General features: G+C 40.4%; 1 protein-coding gene across 2 annotated transcripts in view; it reads left to right on the top strand.

Annotated features, from left to right (window-relative positions):
* uhrf2 (ubiquitin like with PHD and ring finger domains 2) overlaps positions 1 to 20,112 on the top strand; it is a 35,699-nt gene that overhangs the window by 7,019 nt on the left and 8,568 nt on the right. The window contains exons 1-6 of one of the 2 annotated variants that reach the window (XM_083929698.1): positions 236 to 516; positions 8,875 to 9,270; positions 10,098 to 10,396; positions 18,971 to 19,189; positions 19,444 to 19,553; positions 19,719 to 19,905. In XM_083929698.1, coding sequence (XP_083785824.1) covers positions 364 to 516; positions 8,875 to 9,270; positions 10,098 to 10,396; positions 18,971 to 19,189; positions 19,444 to 19,553; positions 19,719 to 19,905 — 1,364 coding nt within the window. In that variant the 5' untranslated portion in view covers positions 236 to 363. Of the gene's footprint in view, positions 1 to 235; positions 517 to 8,874; positions 9,271 to 10,097; positions 10,397 to 18,970; positions 19,190 to 19,443; positions 19,554 to 19,718; positions 19,906 to 20,112 lie in introns of those variants that run through there. The other variant, XM_083929699.1, reaches the window with a different exon arrangement.

Consider the following 20,112-nt stretch of genomic DNA (forward strand, 5'->3'; position numbering starts at 1 on the left):
ATCATGGTCCCTATATGCATAGGCTACATAGAATAAAACTATTAAGTTGCACCACTTTAATAGCTGGCTGCCTGCTACTGTACTGTAAACGCCTTCAGATGTGGCTCTGTATTGTGCCACTGTGCCTTTAACTGCAAACCGTGCTCGCTTAAACGTTATTTCGCGAGATTTGCTTGGCGCCGCGACCTCATGTGAGACACCTCCTGCGCGAGCCAGTCCGACGTTACCTCTGCAGAGGAAAACGCAATGGAGCCCTGAACATTTTTCATTTCTGTCTTCTTTGACCCCCCGGAAAGACAGTATTCGTATAAAAAACTGCTTCATCTGCTTTTTATTTAAGGCGTTTGACGGGGCGGTGCAACAATGTGGATCCAGGTTCGCACTATAGACGGGAAGGAGACGCGAACCGTGGAGGATCTTTCTAGATTGACCAAAATTGAGTCTTTACGGTTGAAAATACAGGACATCTTCAATGTAAGCCCACACCAGCAGCGCCTGTTCTACCGAGGAAAGCAGGTAAATGCAATCTATGTGCCACCCCCGTAATGCAACAGTCGGTTTTTGATGTTTTGGCAGGGTGCTGGTGGAGAGTCAGTGGTCCTCTCTGGTACTGTAGCCCATTTCGGACCCATCCGAGCTTCCTGTTTTGATAGGAATTCGCCAATAGTTCTTGCGCAAGAGCCCGGGGGTACGTGGAGAGCCACCCCCCGAGAAAAAAACCGCGTCATTACACCGATGTATGGTCATATTATGGAGCCATATTGCTTTGTTTTGGGTTCGCGCTGAAGAGAGCCGCATGCAACAAATGTCTCAACGTCGTAGACATGTTTGTTTACATTGGCGCGCGAGAGAAAAGACAACATCGCCCTCTGTTTCCACATGTTCACCAAAGTAGTGCAGTGCAAACAATCGGACCGTATCATTAATGAATGGCAGCTTTATTTACACGTGACAGCCAGTGTCCCTGTATAACCGTTATCTGTATGATTGTGTTTTGTAACATGTGGCACCAGTAGCTCTCTAAGCGGCGCTGAGCCCATTAGTGAGCTACCAGGCGTGTGCATGTGGTGTGTTATGATGATGGTAATAATAATTTTGAGGGAGGAGGGGACTCGTGGCTCCACGTGCCCTGACATCTTAAAGCAAGTTGTGTTTACACTCCTGAAGTCACTACTGTATGCACATTGTACAGTTAGGACAAGATGCACACCTCTCGCCTCTCATGGCCTGCCAGTATTGAGTAGTGTAAAACACAGATTCAGATGGCTTAGTGACGTGCTTCCTAGGCATGTTTTGGGTTCAAACCAGGACGGTTTCCAAATATCAAGCCTTACTGCATTACCATATATTTTTATTTGTAAAGCAATGTCTGATTATTAGCAGTAGTTAAATTCTAACCATAACAATGTGATTGTCATGTCATTAATGGACATCAATCATTATGAAATATGCTGTATTTTTTAATATGTATGTATTTTATCTCTCAGTTTTAGTTCATTTTTTTTAAGATATCTCTCCTGATTTGCCTGCACCAACATTTCAATGTTGTTTGGGTTTACTACACCCCACACCTGTTTGATCATGAGTTTATACCTAAGCTCCTAAGCATTTCATCTCTTATAGGGCTGTTTTTTTACTCTTGATTCATCTTTTGATTATCATTATCATCGATTAGTTATTTGGTCTATGAAGAAAATGGTGAAACATGTTGATCAAAGTTGCCTCTGAACACCCACACAGGTGTTTCAGTTGTTTTGGCTGATGAGACCTCTGCTTGGGTTGAAGGTGGGCAGAGATTTGATGGGAATTTACAAGGTCACAAGTCTACCAATAAGAATGGTAAAGGTGGGACAAATTACAGGTGCAGCGAAGCTAACAGGAGACACAGGAAGATGTCGGACAGAGTATACACACCCACACAGTCATGAGAAGAGGTCTAATCAGCCAGATTAACTGAAAACCCCTGTGTGGGTATTCAGAGCCTCTAAATCCCAAGATGACATCCGGAAATGTCTTGTTTTGGCCGCTATCATAGAGGAGTAAAAAAACGAGAAAATATTCACATTTAAGAACGTAAAATCCAACAATTGAACTGAAACCGATTAATGGACTATCAAAATATTTGACAATTAATTTAATAGTTGACAACTAATTGATTAATCATTGCAGCTCCAGTCTGTTCATATCATTGTCAATCAATAGTTTATTACAAACTCCGGTAGGGATCGACCCATATGGATTTTTAAGGGTCAACACTTATTTTTATTTATAAGGCATAGCCGATATAGACTGCCGATTTTCCTGAGCCGATATTGTCTCAATTTTAAAATCTTTTTTAAAAAGGAACAATTATTGAACTCAGAAAAGGCGTCTCCAGCATCACAGAGCTGCCTGTGGACGCCTGCCTGTAAATCATGCCGGTAAAAAACTATTGACGAACACAGCAGGCCGCATCAGCTGATACCGATACACCTAAACCCAGGGTCCAGATAAAAGAGAAATATTTTTACAGAAAATAAGTGAAATTCAAAAGCACAATGCATGGTTTAAAAACATGAATGTAAAATCTGTGTGTCTCCAAAGCTGGGGTTTGTATGTTCTAGTGCTAAACCTGATGTTCGATGAGGCTAAAATGATCTAATTTTTAGAGTAATTAATTTGGCAGATAAATGTATACATAAACTTTCTTAGAACAGTTTGTAAATAATTGACTTCTGCAGCCTTAAACGATTGACTTGCACTACACCATAGCACCACAGCACTACTTAAAGTAGCTTATATTAGCATGACAAATTCTGATCTTCGTATTAAGATCAAGACTTTCTGTCACAGCATCAGATGTCAAATATTTAGTACTGGTGCTATATTTATGTATATATATGTATATTTGGATTTGCATGCATGTTGTGATAACTAGCTGTACTATATAATATTGATTTGGCCCATAGTGCCCACCCCAGTGTATTATGATATAGGAACACATTGTATTAGCTTATATTATATCACTCAAAATTTTCAGTCATGAATTATAATTGTTGGCAAAATATGTAAAAACCAACAGTGCTCTGGTTGGTCACTTTCTTTGTGAGGAAACTGGTGCTAAAACTACAAAAAATGTTCAAGCCTTAAATACTGTGTCTTTGGTCTAAAGGCTTTAACCAGACTGGAGTTTGTAGTCTGGTGGGATGGCATTTTTCCACACATTGTTGAATCATGTGGTGTTAAAAATGTGATGATTCATATTTTACTATGAACACATGTGAGTGTAGCATTTTTCACATAGTGATCAAAGCAACTCTAATTAGTAAATGCCATTTGATAGGGAAGGCAATGGTATGAAGAGTGTAATCTGCAGCCCTTACATGCAGCGTGCAGCCGCAAAACCTGTTGCTTACTTTTTGAACATACAAATTATACAATCTACTTCTTTCTCTCTCTCTCTCTCTCTCTCTCTCTCTCTCTCTCTCTCTCTCTCTCTCTCTCGCTCTCTCTCTCTCTCTCTCTCTCTCTCTCTCTCTCTCTCTCTCTCTCTCTCTCTCTCTCTCTCTCTCTCTCTCTCTCTCTCTCTCTCTCTCTCTCTCTTTCTCTCTGTCTCTCTTTCTCTTTCTGACACACACACTCACTCACTCATACTGCTATTGTTAACATAGTGTATGCAAAAAATGTTAGTATATAGTATGACAGAAGTTCAGTGTGAATCGAAGTTTGTGTAATTCACTATTTAAGTTCTGTTTGTTCAAATTTGTAATCATACAGTATATGAGATAATTAAAACATGAAAGACAGAAAGACTGACCCAACATATTCGAATGAATATATTAAGTGAAAGCCTTCACTGTACCAGGACACTGGTGGCATGATTTATTTAGTATTAGCGTAACATTACAAAGCTGATATTAACACAGTATGAATCAGCCAGGCAGATAAGCTCAGAGGAAGCAAGCACCCAACGTGATGTGTTGATCTCACATTGTTTACATTTAGTCACACTTGCCTTCATTCATATATGCCAGGCCAAATTCCTTTATAAATAGTTTTCTGCATGTTCAAGTACTCTACCCTACTTCCTGTTGTGTAATTAAATGATAATGAAGTCACATTCAGCAACGTTCAATTCTGGGTCATACGGACTACAATGGGTCGATTTTCTTCTCTGTTTATGTGCTATATATATTGCAGGACAGAGAGAAAGAAGAACTGTTCTGAGTGCCTTTAATGCATAGCATGCTATCCCTGTAGACTGCAGCACATATGTTGTTGTTTTTTTGTCAAAAACAATGGTTTGCTTGGAAAACCTAACAATGGCAAATCATTATTATTAAAAGAGATATTGTGTTGCACCAAGTAGTAAAAGAAATATGGGCAATTGTTCAGAGCAGCTTCCTTTTAGAATAAACAAACCCTTAAACTTAAAAACACCGTAGTGTCATAGTGGCTTTTATAACAATTAACTATCTGTAATGCTGGACTTGTCATAGACTATTTGAGCTGTGGTTGCAACAGCCTGTGAAGTAAATCCTGCGCTTCCTTCATTTCACTGGAAAATGGGGGGGGGGGGTTATTAGGGGATTTCCATATGTTAAGTAAAGCATGGAATGAGCCAGTGACACGCAGCGTACAGTAGCTAGCGCCCTTACATGCACGGCCTGCACTCTGTTAGGAATTCTACTTGTAGTAGAATAACTCAGTCTAATTCCTTTACAAAATGGCGTCTTGTTTTTCCCTCCAGCTCACTGCGCACGCTGCCTCTCCAGTTCAAAGTCATGCTTGCCCTTGACTCAGAAGGGTCTCAAGCCAGCAGCCACACAACTTTGCCTCAGTGTTTGTTTTTTTTATGGATTTTGCAATTTCGCCTGTGCACTCCTCATTGTGTCTCCGTTTCACTTTGAGAAACGTCTCTAGTCACCCACACTTACAGGCAGACTCACACACATACCTTCCACCGTCCATGCAGCCTTTCAGCTCAACGGCCGCACTCACTTTTGTAGTAGACTACTCATTAACTAATTTGAAAAAAAAGGTTTGGCCTGTTCAATACAAGCTCAGCTTGTATTGCGGCTGTGTGCTTCAAATATAAGGCTGCCGTTAGCTTGTGTTTTTTTTCTACCAAGGCAGCAACATGTTTCATGTTTAAACGATTGGGCTGCCCTCCACTGTTAGCTGTTGCCTATTGTTGGGCAGTAGGAAAGCTCTATTGGCCTGCCTCCTTTCACGCAGACAGTTGCTGTGACCTAGATATCATTACACTTTGATTATACATGCATTGATGTTTTGGCTCCTCGATTGATGGGTTTTCTTTGGGCATCTCCAAGCTGTAAAATTTTGAGAATTTCAGGGGAAGCAGAGTTGGCTGCAGCCATGCATGTACACAGTCACACCCTTCTTCCACAGATAGACTGGACAAAGAGCAAAGACAAAGAGAGGCACTAAACCTAAACTACAACTGCAGGCTTTCTAACACTTTCACTTTCTAGTTTTGCCACCCCTTCTCATGGGTCAAATATCCTACTTGTTAACTGTCAGCTCTTACAGCTGCATTGTGAATAGTAGGGTTTTCCCTTCTATAGTAGTTTTTTTTTCGCTCAGGTTAATATAAACCTAATCGTCTCTCATTTTGTGGATTTCTAGCATCAAGAATGGCACGTTTGCAGGTCATAAACATATCAAAAGCACAACTTACTATAGGTTAGTCTGATTGTTAATATCAATATACAGACTAACTCTACACAACAGTTAAATATATAGTATGTTATAAGTGCTAGTGGAAATCTTTGGTAAAAGATTGAATGACTGTGGGCAGAAATGAGAAATAAAAGACCAAAGCTGGTAGCTTGGTAGATGGTAGGCAGACAGACACACCCAATGTCATTGTTTTTGGAAATCTGACCTATTTTGCTCAGCTCTTTGCTTAGATGGCCTGTGGGCGGAGACAAGGGTGTTGAAGAAATCGTGTAGGAGTAAGGGTTTCGGGTAGCCTGCCTGAGTAAAAGAGGCTAACTTCTGCTTTGATATGAAATCTCCTCTTCACCAGCAAGGTTTTATACCTTTTAAGCTCCATCGTAGCACTAGGCACTGATATTAAATGGGCCATCATGATTTCTTTTGTCTTTCAATTTGGGTCTGCCTTTAATTATTGGTTTACTCTTTTCTATCACTGCTATGCAGGCATATGCTACTAAGTAGGTGTTAGTTACCTAAATTTGAGAATACAATTACAATTAGATTCTTTGTTGTCACAATAAGAAAACTAAATGCAAAGCTGCAGCCAAATCTCTCCCCACCCACAGTTTCTGCTCTATGATGGGAATTATTGGCTGTAGTTTTATCATAATATTAACATTTACATGTGTTTCATCACTGATACTAGCTGATAAAGAATTGTCAGAATGAGGTAAAAACTTATCTCGGTCTACATGTTCAGTATTTTTGAGATGAGATACTGTTTTTACAGTATCTCAGCAGCCAAGGGTCTTTTTCTTTTCTTTGTTTGACGTTCTTTCTGACATTGGACTTTGGTTCCTGTTACAGAAATTAGCATGGGTGTTAATTTTATTTCACTCAACAATGGGATTCACATGTTTAAAGGGAAACGCACGCACACACACACACACACACACACACACACACACACACACACACACACACACACACACACACACACACACACACACACACACACACACACACACACACACACACACACACACACACACACACACACACACACAACCTTGCCAAGGATTTTTGTCCGATTTGTTTTCGCCTTTGAGAAGTTAAGTGTCTCTGGTTTTCCCAAAGCTTTATTATGACGCATGCTCGGGACTGAAGTCTTCCTCTGAAACACACATTTCACTGAGTCACATAATGAGGATGAGGATGTTTTTTTAAAAATTATTATTCTTATTTATGATGGAGAAAAAGGTCATATCCTTAATGATGTTATTCGTCCTACACGTGAGAGAGTCAACAAACAAATATTTCTGCCAAGGAGATCTTGACCTCCATGAATATATTCACATGTTTTTCGGACATTGCCTGTCGAGATGGTGGTTCTTTGTTTGAAGGATTATTCAGCTGGTTATTACTGATGTCAGGGCTGTAGTACCTCGCAGTGAGAGGCTGCTGATCACACAATAAAGGCACCGTGGAAGCCTGGAACAGCTTAGATATCATATATGGGGTTTGTTGAGGTGCGTGAAATTCTACTGTATGTTTTTCTGATACATAGGTCTGTCTGTGTAATTCTCCGTCCATCAACGCAGTACTTGTGCTGCAGGTCCTACCCGCCATCTTATCGTCTGCGTAGGGTGTTTTCTGTTAGTGTGTTTGTTTGTTTTAATGCAGTATCAAGTAGCACAAGGCAGAGGAGGGTAGACAATTACTGAGACTAAAACGAAGATCGAATTTAGGCAGGGAGACAGACAAAGAAATGCTGATATAGACTACCACAGAATACAGACAGGTGAGTATAGCAACCACGGTATGGCTATGTTTGCACCACTGCTCCTCTGATCTAAATTTCATGAGACTATTAAAACAGGGAGGGATGGGGAAATTGCGCTTGCTCTCTCCACTGCTCTCCTGCTACGCCTCCAACCGCCCTCCTCCTCGCTGTCAAATAACGAAGAAGAGAAGGGGAGCGCGAGTGGCGGCCATGCTCGTCTTTCCAATACAATGGGCTTGTGGGGTTGAGGGCTAAAATGAATAGCTGATGTCTGTAATGAGTTGGCGTGCCTGCCATAAGCTCCATTCCTAAGGCAGCAGCAGTACTGTATACTTAACAGTAGATTGGCTGTGGTAGAAGAGTAAATATGGGTTTCTAACGGGCCCTTGTCATTTCTTCAAGAGCTCGCTTTTCGAGAGAACCATTCATCTGATGCCCATGATGTTGGTGGTGGGTTCGTGTCGACAGAGATTGTGTACATGATTCAGGTTCATGGGGGTGGGGGTGCTCTCTTTTGGTTGTCATGGCAACCCAGTCATTTCTTTCCCCCAGCTACATCTCCTATCACTTTAATTCATGCATTCGTTTCTTTTATTTATTTTTTTCCTTTTATTTCTTGTAGAAATATGGTGTAGCTGTAAATCACCATCAATTCGGTTGCACTGGATATGTAAACCAATACAAGCCTTGCTAATTAGTAGTGCCAACAGCTTACCGGTCATAAGTGATAATTGTTCTATTGTTTTCCCCCTTTTCTATATATATATATATAAAGAATGGCTAAAGATGTAGTCATACATGCATTTAATCGCTAGCTAATCATTGGCCCATTTGAGAACAGAGAGCATGTTGTTTCTGTGGACTCCTAATCAATGTCCTTAAACACCACTGGTGTATTTAAAGTCGTGGATTTATTGAAGTGCTATGTGTGTATCTTGATGTCCTCTGTATGCTGTTGAGTGCAGGAACGGCACATAATCGTTTTCTCTCACAGTGCTCAATGTTGTCTTCTGTGTTCTTTGTTTGTCCTTGACAAGCAGCTGAGTGTATTTGTCTGAGGGCATTCCGTGGCTCATTCATTTCATTTGGTGTTCATTTCATACCACATGGATGTATAGATGGGTGGAGGAAAGAAATTTGGGACAAAGTTTATTAAGGAATGTATTGACATTTTTGCAATTGTCCAAATACATCACCTTAGGGCAAGTTGATGCCTGGTAAATAAATATACTATTAGATATACTGTTGCAACAATTTCAAAATTTTTAGCTTTTTATTTACTTTTTAAAAGATAGAAACAAACCTTTTGGGTTTTATAACTAAAAAAGAGCCACTTGAAGACGAATGAGTAATGAAAACAATTGTGCAGCACATGCAAAGCTGTGTCTATTCATACATGTCACTGGCTTTTTTTGTTTTTGAATTTTTAGATGGAAGATGGCCAGACACTGTTTGACTACAACGTGGGACTCAATGACATCGTCCAGCTGCTGATTCGCTCACAGACCGACCCTCCAGACAGCCCCGCTGCCAAGGACTCCTCGAGTGTTGCCTGTAGTTCAACTCCCCCTCCCAACTGCAGGTTGGAAAGCCACAACTCCCCAGCTCCCGCCTCCCCCGCTGCAATGGAAACCTCCACCAATATAGACAATGACAGCAGCAGCGTCACTACCAGCACTGTTAACGAAACAAAGACGGACACCAGCGCTACCAGTAACTCAGCCAGTACCAAAAATGGGTTTAAGTCCTCCAGTCCGGAACGGGACACCCAGCCCCCCACATCAAGCAAAAACACACTAGTCGACCCAGGAATTGGTGTGTACAAGGTGAGGATGAGAGCATTCATGTTTGTTAATACATTTTATAATTGTTGTTGATCCTTCTATTCTCATTATTTAACTGCTGTGTCTTTGGGTCAGATACCCTGAATGCCTTTAATTTAATTAGGACTAATGACATACACACAAGCATGTGGTTATTCTTACCAGGGACAGACATGACAAACCACACATAAGAAACAACTATTTTCAACCGTGTCACTAACCAATTTACAGATTAATAATAGATTGCAGTCAAAACCAATACTTGGTGATCCTGATTTACTCTACTCTCCTACTGTGTTTTACTGAGCTTTGCCAGCTGGCTGACCTACATGTCTAAGAATTATATGTGTGGGACTGGACTCTTTTTGTTGCCAAAAATCCAATCCAACATGCAGGAAGATCAATACCGTAGCTAAGTGTATAAGTTGTAAATTGTACAACTTCAGGTCAAGGTCACATGCCTTTGCAGGCTTTAAGCATTCACTGCAAACTCTATTTTATGTGGTTTTCACAAAGGAACACATATCCAAATAGTGTGACGGATTAAATTTCATTCAAGAATGTAGCTCAAACATTTATGCACACAAGAATGTGAAGAACATCATCAATCTATGTTGAATATCAAATCAATGTTAATTACTCCCATTGCCCTCTCTCTGCTGCCCTCTGAGCCTCTTTGTTGCAATTTTCAAATTTTTGCATGTTAGGCTCAGACCAGGGGGTGAAGTTACACTCTGGGTTAAAACATAGCATGTTTCTTTGAAAAACACATGGGATCAAAAGAGACCATGTGTTTACATGTCTTTATTTTTGTCTTTGTGTCTTCTCAGATTAACGAGCTGGTGGACTGCAGAGATGTCAGCATCGGTGCCTGGTTTGAGGCCTGCCTCGAAAATGTGACACGTGCTCCCAAAGGACAGATAACACCCACCAAGGGCAAGGTGGGCCGGCCCCCAAAAAGGACTAATGGAAAGCTGGAGGCCGAGGGCCAGACCACAGACAGTAACAGGAATAATGTTGTGTTTAGCTCTGAGAGTAATGGAGCCTCCACCTCTCAGACAGACTCTACAGCAGCTACAGAGACCAAGGAGAGAGAAGAGGATGTAATTTACCACATTAAATATGACGAGTAAGTGAAGCCCCATTATGCCGACAAGGGTTCTTGCGGCAACTGAGCTGATTTTGGTTGCAGTGATAACAAAACACATCATCTCAGGTTTTGAAATAACTGCACAGTTTTGTATTCTAGCAGACATCTGCACAGTGTCACTGTGACAGCATTTTGGTCCGGTTAACAAAAATCATTCTAGATGGTAAAAATGCTGTTTAGAATTGGAAGGCACAGTGCTGTGGCGCAAAAAAGAGGGTGCGGATGTGTGGCTTCTCAATACAGCATAGCAGAAAATAGGCTTTCTTGCTAGTTATTAATGTTGGAAATGTATGTGCGTGCGTGCGTGCGTGCGTGCGTGTGTGTGTGTGTTCGTTGGTGTTCGTGTGTATAACTGGGGCTGCAAGCATCAGTAACCGTGGTTTGGCGTGTTGGGAATTGCAGCCTTTGCTTTCTCCTGGCAGTTCAGGGGATGGAGAGGGGGTTTGTGTAGTTGGTGCTACAATTTGGACTTGTATCTCGTACGCTCTCCTTTTTCTAGCAAATTCATTCAGAAGCCGATGTTTCCATGGTAACTCATGAGTTCTCAGGAGCATTACTTCTTTGCCTGCTCCTTCAGCTTTGTCTGTAATTGCAGTGAACATGCCACCAGTGAGACATAGCCTCCTCGCTGTGTCTATCATAGTGTGTGCCTGCTATGTGTTTTTTAGTTGTGGGATGTTGTGCCAGAGAAACTGTATCAAGGGCTATTGAGTAGGAAATGTGTGTTTTCTTTTAGGCAGAACCATTCCCATTTGCCTTTCTGCAATCTTCCAAATCCCTGGTATTCGGCTTTTATTTGTTGTTTCATAATTTGCAGAGGGACAGGAGTGTTGCTGCAGGTACAATCCCCCTTTATATTTAATTGAAGTGGTTTAGTTATTTATCAGTTTTGTTTGTTTGTTTATTCAGATTATTTTTTCGCCTCATTGGCTTAATTTGCTAGCTGAGAGGCAGGGAAGCGAGCGAGAGTGAGACAGGAATGACAACAAAGGTCCCACGTTCGTTTTAAACCCAGGTAAGTTGTAGCTTCATGGACTGAGCCACAAATACATCCCCCGTTTTGTGTACTGCTGAGAAACCACAGCTACAAATGCAAGATATCTAAATTCCCAGCTTTCTGTTGTAGTGACGGCTTGTTTAATAGGCTCTTGCTTTCCACTAAATGCGCAGTATCCCTCTCTGTCCTTAGCGTCATTCCAGGTTTATTCATTTTGTTGGCCAGAGAAAAGTAGAGGGTGGGTAAGATTACTCTACCTTCCCACGCGGGCACATACACACACATTAAACTCCTGCTCGCATAGCCTTAGAATTGAGAACCAGCCCTATAAAATTAACTACCATGTTTTTGCATGAGGCTGTTCTGGACAGCATCTGTTAGGATAAACTCCTCTGCTGCTCCAGGGAATAGAGGTGGCATGTGTGTGTTTGCGTGTAATATATTTCTGTGTTTGTGTCGTTCCATAACAAGACTCTCAGATATGGTTTCATGTTTAAATCTTGGCTGAGCCTAACATATGTTTAAGATTCTCTGTGGAGGGAGTAACAAATATGGACGAAAAGGGCAAGTATAATTCTTGTCTATGTAGCTTTTAAGCAGACTGTTATATTTGTTATACACAAATGGCGCTTGGCATCCTGTTTTTTGATAGTGCCTCAAAGCCAATTCATTTGCCAAAGCCTTGATGTAAAATCAAAAACTACAAACTGAATTTCTTGTTAAACAAACTGTACTTCCTGAAAAACAATATGGCCAAAATTAAATAATGTATTCATGCTAAGGCAGAATTCCTTTTGTGTAGGTTTGGCCAAAGGCTGAGTTTATGTCAGATGGAATTTTGGGCAAAAAGTACTTTTCATGCCTTTGCCATATACGGTATATTAACACTATATTATACTGTATATTCCGTCTTATAACTCAAACACTAGTGCAACCACAACAGGATTAGTCTCAGACAACATCGAGAGGAGTTTTCAGAATCTACATGCTGGGTTATTAGATTGGCATCTTGTTTGTTTTGTTTTTTTCTGCCCTCTGAGGTTTTGGCCCCATGGAAGCCAATTTGACATGTCACAAATAGGAAAAGCAGAGAATTAATCACAGTTCAATTAAATCCATTTAGCTGCTGCAGTTTCAGGGTCCTGGTATTGTGCACACTGGCTCACTGTCACACTGTCATGGTCTAGTGGGACACCTGAATATAATGGAGCAATTGTTTATGTTATAAGTAACACCTGTGCTTTTCTTACAATAGCAATTAAAAAAACAAGGCTTCTGCAATTCATAGCACTGCACCTAATTTATTTGATTATGCTTGATATGTAGCTTAGCGGTTTAAACTAAAATTGGTGTTTTGGGAAGGCTTTGCTTAAAAGACAGGCTTAAGATCTTCTAAAATGGACTCCTTTAATTAGCCAGGATCATCATGATGTAATGGAAGAGATCTTACCAGCATCTAAAGCTGTGGCAGTTGGCATGTCCTTATCTGAGAGTTGTTGTTATCTGAGTGAGTGAGTGAGTTTTATTTGCTGCAGTTACTAATTTAGACAATGAAATAAGTTTAGTTTCTCTTTCTCGCCCGCCCACTCTCCATCTCCATTTCTACACAGAGCAGTCATTGTTTGATTAGAGATTAGTACCAAAATGCTAAATGACTGACATTGTCTTATTACAGTTATGTTGGTATGAGCATGTAATACGCAGTTCAGGATCCTTAATTTAGGATCATAGGGTTTAGTGTGACTGTCATTTTCAACATGGTGGTTTATAGGCATTTACAGGTGTAATTCATAGAATTAAAGATAACTTTAGCTGCAGGGTCCTGGTATTGTGCATTCTACTGGCTCAGCCATTGTTAATGTTTTAATGTTGCATGTGCTTCCCTACTTTGACATGTCAGAATGTCTGCTGTGAAACAAAACAAACTGCATAAGATGCTGCCACATTACATACATACCTTTGTCACAACTGTGTGATTACCATGCAATTCTATCTGTATCGTTTCAATTATATACTTTATGGCTTTAGCAACCACATTAGAGAAATCATTACATCAAAAATATTTTTTTTATGAATAAAAATACAATTATTTACATGCTTTTGTAGAAAAAAAAAGAATATATAATGTTCCAAATATATTTTTACCATCAGATATTTATTTATTCAAGAGTCTCATATTCAAGAATCCCATATTGGTTTGGCTCTAGTGCTATCCCTCATTATATGTTAGTACTAGACAATTAAGTAATGCCTAGGAATTATTTGAATACCTGCAGTTGTCTTCAGATGTCTGAACTTTGAAATTCCTCAAGTTTCAAGTCATTTAGATACATATTTATAAAAAGTTGCAGCTTCACAGTTTGTCCTCACTTACTAATAAAGCTGAGGTTAAAATAAATTGCTGTCACTTTCCCGCACTACTGTGAAGCAATTATATCAAGCTTGTTTAGTATCGGAGTATTTCAAACTCAGCTGCTTATTAGCAAATTGAGGATTTCTCATTTTCTCTCTTGACTCTCCCACTTTACAGGGACCTCGACTAAGCACACAGAGCGCTAATTATGGTTTCATAACACAAGAGACTGGGAGAGCTCCTCTGTAGATAAGTCCTGTATCTCAATTTCACTACTGATTAAATAGGTTTCTACATTGTATGTAGGAACACTGTGTGTTGACAGTCACTCTAACTTTGTGTGGAGGTTTAACACCACTGCTTCAAATGTTAGATTTTACTCCCTCAGACTCACAGCTCTGGTTCTTATTTTGGGTGTGAAATCGGCAGGTGGTTTGAGAGGAATACACTGTATTTTGTTTCCGAAGAAAGCAGTAAATCATTATGTGTAGCAGTATGCCTGAAGATGGATAGAGGTTTGAGAGTTTGCAAGAAGTTATTTAATATCTAAGACACTTCTTTTAATGAATGTAATTTAATTGAGATGTATGATTCAATGTTTTTTACAAAAATTGGATGTCAAGATGTTTACTGCAGATGCTCAGGGACTTGGGTATATAAATACTGTAGTTGGAGCCAGACTGATAAACAGCCAATATTAGCCGTTTGCAGATATATGGTGAAGTATTTATTGGTATATACATATGTCGATGATAATTAACAACTAATGGGAGTACAGAAAAGCCAAATGAGGTTTAAGGTCAATTAGAACCTGTATACCACCATATGCTACTGGTCATGCCAGACCATGTTAAGTTTAAGCAGCAACAGAAGTGTATTTAAATGCTAACAAATCCATCTTTAAATTCATAAGGGGAGTAATGTGGCATTTCTTCATTCAAAGCCTGCATAGTCTCGCTTTAACACGTCAGCAAAGAATTGTCCAGAAATGCAATATGTGCCGCTTGGATCAAATGAGATTAATAGCGTGGCCACGACACACCACATAATTGGGATCACATGAAAGCAACATTCATAGAGTAGCCTCCCTCCACCCATCAGCCATGGGCAGTTGCAGGAAGTACTGATGTCTCTTGTTGAATCACTGCCAGCTTTTGTTGGGGGTCAGAATCATACAACACAATACAGACCCGTGTTTTCTGTTCTTCTGGTAATTGCATATATATCTGGTCCAAACAGAAGAAGACAATTAGTTTACAGTTATTTTGGCCAAATCTGAAGGAGTCATACGTTAGATTTTTAATTGTTAAGTATGGGTCAGTAAGTCTTTCTTCAGATGGGTAAAAATAAAATTTAAAGAAGTAAGTAATAATATCATAATTATTGTATACATCACACATGTTTTGTCAGATGCAGGGAAGAACAACTAGACAAAACTAGCAAGAGCTTTTTAATACATGTGTCACATTGCAGGGCCTTTGTTTAATTGATCCAAACAGTGGACAGTCATGTTTACTCATAAATTGACTGTCATGTAATGCAATTCTATTGCCTTATACATTGGTGTATGTTGCTGATGTTGCTGAAATGTTCTCACAGATAAAATTAGATGTAATTGTCTATTTTATATCACATCAGGCTTTGTAAGTTTGCAGTTTGCAATATTTGATTATGCCGGCGACAGCCATGGCCGGAGGCATTATGTTTTCGGGTTGTCCGTCCGTCTGTCCCACTCTTGTTAAAGCGATATCCCAGGAACCCATGGAGGCTATGACAATATTTCAAACAAATGTCTAATAGGATAAAATGAAGAAGTGATGACTTTTTATATAGAGAAGGTCAAAGGTCAACTTCACTGTGATATAATGATAATAATAATTCTGTAAATATGATTTTCTGGCCTTTATTCATCATGCAACGTGTCCCCAAAAAGAATACACTTGACACCTTTTTTGTTAAATTCCTTCAAAGTCTTCACTTCATATATTATGTAAGTCTGGACAGACATGGATATAAACTGCAACTTGACTGGTTGGCGGAGGCATACAACTGTAAGGCAGTAATTCTAGTTTTATATTATAGTTCATTTATCTAGTGCCTCTGTTGGTGGATGTTCATGGGTCTACTGAGGGCCAGTGTACAACAGTACAGAGAGTGATAGGGGTGTCAGAAAATATCGATACACTTGAGTATTGCGATAATATGTTTTGTGATACTGTATCGATACTCAAAATCAGCAACATTTTAAATTAAAAGTTTATGTGCAAATATTGGTGACAGACAGTTCATTCACAGTTCATTTGTGGTGTCCCCCCCCCCCCCCCCCCCCCGACTGCTAGTTAGCAGTGCTGTAATGTATCTTCAGCCATTTGACTCTTCCACTCCCAACATAGCAATGTATGAATATGACAGTTTGTTCTTACAGTATCGCAACCTATTGAATCCTGACCCCTGTATCATGATGCGTATCGTATCGCCAGATTCTTGCCAACACAGCTCTAGTGTTTGAGCTTGTGTGGTCTTAAACTTGGGTACTTCTGCTCCCCTTGTGTTGCTCCGTGTTCCCCTTCTGTCCATGCTGAGTCCTATTGTGCTCAAAGGTTGATATCCCTCTCCTGTGAGTGTGTGTTAGTAGCTTGTAGTCACCCCCACCCCACCCTACCAAAAACTGCAGTAATCCCTTGGGCCTTAAAAAGGAAATCCCTGCACTGTGCCCCGGCCTCCTCTTTCTGGGAGTTGTGTGCTACAACTTGTACAGTCTGCCTCTGTAGGCCCTCTCCTGTTGAATTACAAAGGCTTAAAAATATGCAGCATTACCTTGTCGTCAAGAAATAAAGCATAAGTAGTGCATCTTAAAATGTTTGGTATTTTAGTTCATTCATTGGTATCATTGGTTCTGTTTCAGCTCAGACTGTCTGAGAAAGTACCCAGTTTAGACTAGCGTTCTCTCAAAAAGCACACACATACACTGCTTGCTCATGCACACAATTCCCTACTTCCCCCTCCACCTCCCACTGTGTGAGCGAACCTGAGTGTGCAGGCTGTTGTGCAGTTAAACTTCAGTGCTAACACATTGTTCATCTGTAAGCATAATTCCAGCTATTGGCAAGCAAGCTGCTGTTAACTTAATTTGTGTCTGAGTCAGGCCTGATCCTTACAGTTAATGATGATTGGCAGACAGGAAACCTGCACAATTAACCTCATACCTCCACTCAGCGTTTGCTGGACAAGAGGACGTTTCACACTTGTTCAGATCTTCTTTCGGCAACAGAGGAACATTTTGAGTTGTACAGACTGGTACTGGTTTTCTTCATGGACAGTGGCCATTTATAAAAAACAGAAGCCCTTTTCAATATCAGAAATATTAAAGACTTGTGTGTGTTGAATAGTCTAAGTTCATAGTTCTTGTAGTAAATGTGTCTGTAGCTAGCTTAGCCTAGCACAACAACTAGACACAAGGGGTAAAGGTTAGTGTGGCTCTTTCTAAATGTAACAAAATCTTCCTACTGACAACTTTTAAAGCTCACTCGTTTGTTTAATCCGTCAAAAAACCAAGGTGTTAAAACAGCATGTTGTGGTTTTAAAGGGCGTTGTATGCCAGACTATTTCTTGGCCAGGTGCAGTAACTTTCTGGAGTCTTTCTTGGTTGCCTGGCAACCTCCCCCTGAAAACAAGACTGGCATTGTTGTTAGAAGGCAAATAAGTGGATTTTCTAAATGTTGAACTATTCCTCTTAGAAGACCTCTCCATCAATTTGTGTGAGGTCAGTTTTGATTTTTGAAGTGGTTGTGCCAGTTCAGAGACATCAGCTGTCCATCCTGACAAAATACTGTTGCTCATATCATATATTTGATGCATATATGTAGTCCATCAGCAAAGTATGAGCCAAACCTTCAAAACAGACATAAAATATCTAAAGCAGTAAAGACATTTGGATGTTTTAATCTAGTCCTGCCATTACTGCATATTCCTAAATCTAGGCTGTCGACCATCTTTAGTCACCTCACCTTTTCTTACTCCCAGAAACCGACTTAGTGAATACTGTATAATGACGCTGTTATGTTCTCCAGCAGCTCCAGTGGGAATCCCCTGAAAATGTGTAATTTTGTAAAAGTATGTGAAGAATGCTGTGGATTAATTCCCATACATACTTATATGTAACGTGTCAAAAAAACTGATCCAAGTTTTACCAAACTTGTAAGAAAAGGTTTTTACCATTGGCAGTATTGCATTTGTTTTCTGCGTAGCTTAATGGGGAGGTGTAGCAAGGCTAATGTAGTGAAAATCCTCCATAAATATTTGCTCCAAAAACCCAGTCAGAAAGATGTGTGCTAATGTTATGGTATATAGGATTTTGCTTCATAGAACAAGTACAGTCATCTATGTTTAATTATTTTAGTTTCTATTGCTTTTTTTAATCCATGTGTATAAGTCAAATAAATATCCTGGAAATGGGCACGACCCACACTGCCGGGTTTGGGTTGGGCAGTGAATCAAAGCTCTAGTAGGAGCTATATATCACTGAATTTCTCCTGAAGATACGATGCGTAAAATGTACACTTTTATTGGTAATAGTATTTTTTGGCTTTGTTTCACTTCTTCTAGTTTCTACCTATACTTGAAGCTTGTAGCAAATCATATTTAATTTGCACTATATTCTGTGTCTTTGTTGGGCAGATGAAGGCAGATAAGAAGGCTAAATTCACATTTGAATAAACTGATATAGGTCTGTAATCAGCATTTGGCTTTCTATGCAAAATCTAAATGTATTACTGTGTTTGTCCCTGTGCCTTTGCACGTGCATGTTCCTGCACTGAGGCTTATATTGCTTAGCATTGGAACAGTCTGTCACTTAATGCGTTGAGCTGTCAAATAGATTCTATTCACTTCCATCTGGTTTTACAGAACATGCTGTTCCAAATAGCTGCTTTTTGCTGAGGATTTTTTTTCACAATGTTCAATTTTGTTCTCCAAGGTTTTACTTTTCAATTCGATTCAACTGATGTCAAGTGCTCAGTGGTAGCTCAAACCTTCCCTTGGCCTGTGTAGCTAATGTATAAAGAAGTGAACACTTTTCAATTTCCAACAACATATGGGCTAAATAAATGGAATAAATATTTCATACACACATGCACACGCACACACACACACACACACACACAGAATACATGCACACACCTATCTTCTCTTCTTTCTTTTCCAGCTACCCAGAGAACGGTGTGGTGGAGATGCGACCGGTGGATGTGCGGCCACGTGCCAGGACCCTGCTGCGGTGGGACCAGCTCCAGGTGGGCATGCTTGTGATGGTCAACTACAATATGGAGACACCAGATGAAAGGGGCTTCTGGTTCGACGCTGAGGTTCAGACCCTCAACCAAGCCTCCCGCACCAACAAGGAGCTCAGAGTCAAGATCCTCCTGGGGTGAGGATCGTTCCTTCCTAGGCGGGAGGGTGATTTGTTGGCCATAGGGGGGTGATTGCTGTTTTATTTTCTTCATTAGAATATCTACCAAGCAAATTATTTTTATTGTTACTTACCAAGAGAAAGTGTAACATATCTCTCTGTCGCACTCTCAATAACACATCTTATCATCTTTCTCTCTGGTTTTCTTGTGCTCTCTCTTTCTCTCTTTGCTCCTCTCCCTTTCTCTCTCTTGTCTCTCGCCCTCCCTCCAGGGGTCCTGGAGATATAATCGGGGATTGTAAAGTTCAGTTTCTGGATGAAATCTACCAGGTGGAGATGCCGGGAGCTCGTGCACTCTCAGCTTCAGATGGACAATTTAAACGTATGCACCACACCGCACACACTCATACACACACTCACACACACACACACACACACACAGAATACATGTCTTTATTGAATTTGAAGGTATATTTTTGCTCGACTATACCATGGGACCATCTTCAAGTACCTGTCCATGCGATGTATGAATGTTTCCGACTTTCAGGGAAGAGCGGCCCCGAGTGTAAGCACTGCAAGGCTGACCCAGAAGCAGAGTGTCGCTTCTGCTCCTGCTGTGTGTGCGGCGGGAAGCAGGATGCTCACATGCAGCTGCTGTGTGACGAGTGTAACATGGCGTTCCACATCTACTGCCTCAACCCGCCGCTGGCCACCATCCCAGATGAAGAGGACTGGTGAGAAAGAGTGTAGCTCAGCAATTAGCCACAACATCCCGCGCTTCACAATCAATTTGAGAAGGTTGATTAACGGTGTCCGTTATGAGCTGAAGTGCAGTTAAGCAGTAATTAAGTGGTGATTGAGGTTAAAATCAATATAGAAAAATGACATAATGCAGGAATGAGTTTATCTAATGCAGCTGCTTCAAATGTTTCTCTGCCAAA

Source organism: Echiichthys vipera (genome assembly GCF_963691815.1).
Source record: "Echiichthys vipera genome assembly, chromosome: 16".
NCBI classification, from domain to species: domain Eukaryota; kingdom Metazoa; phylum Chordata; class Actinopteri; order Perciformes; family Trachinidae; genus Echiichthys; species Echiichthys vipera.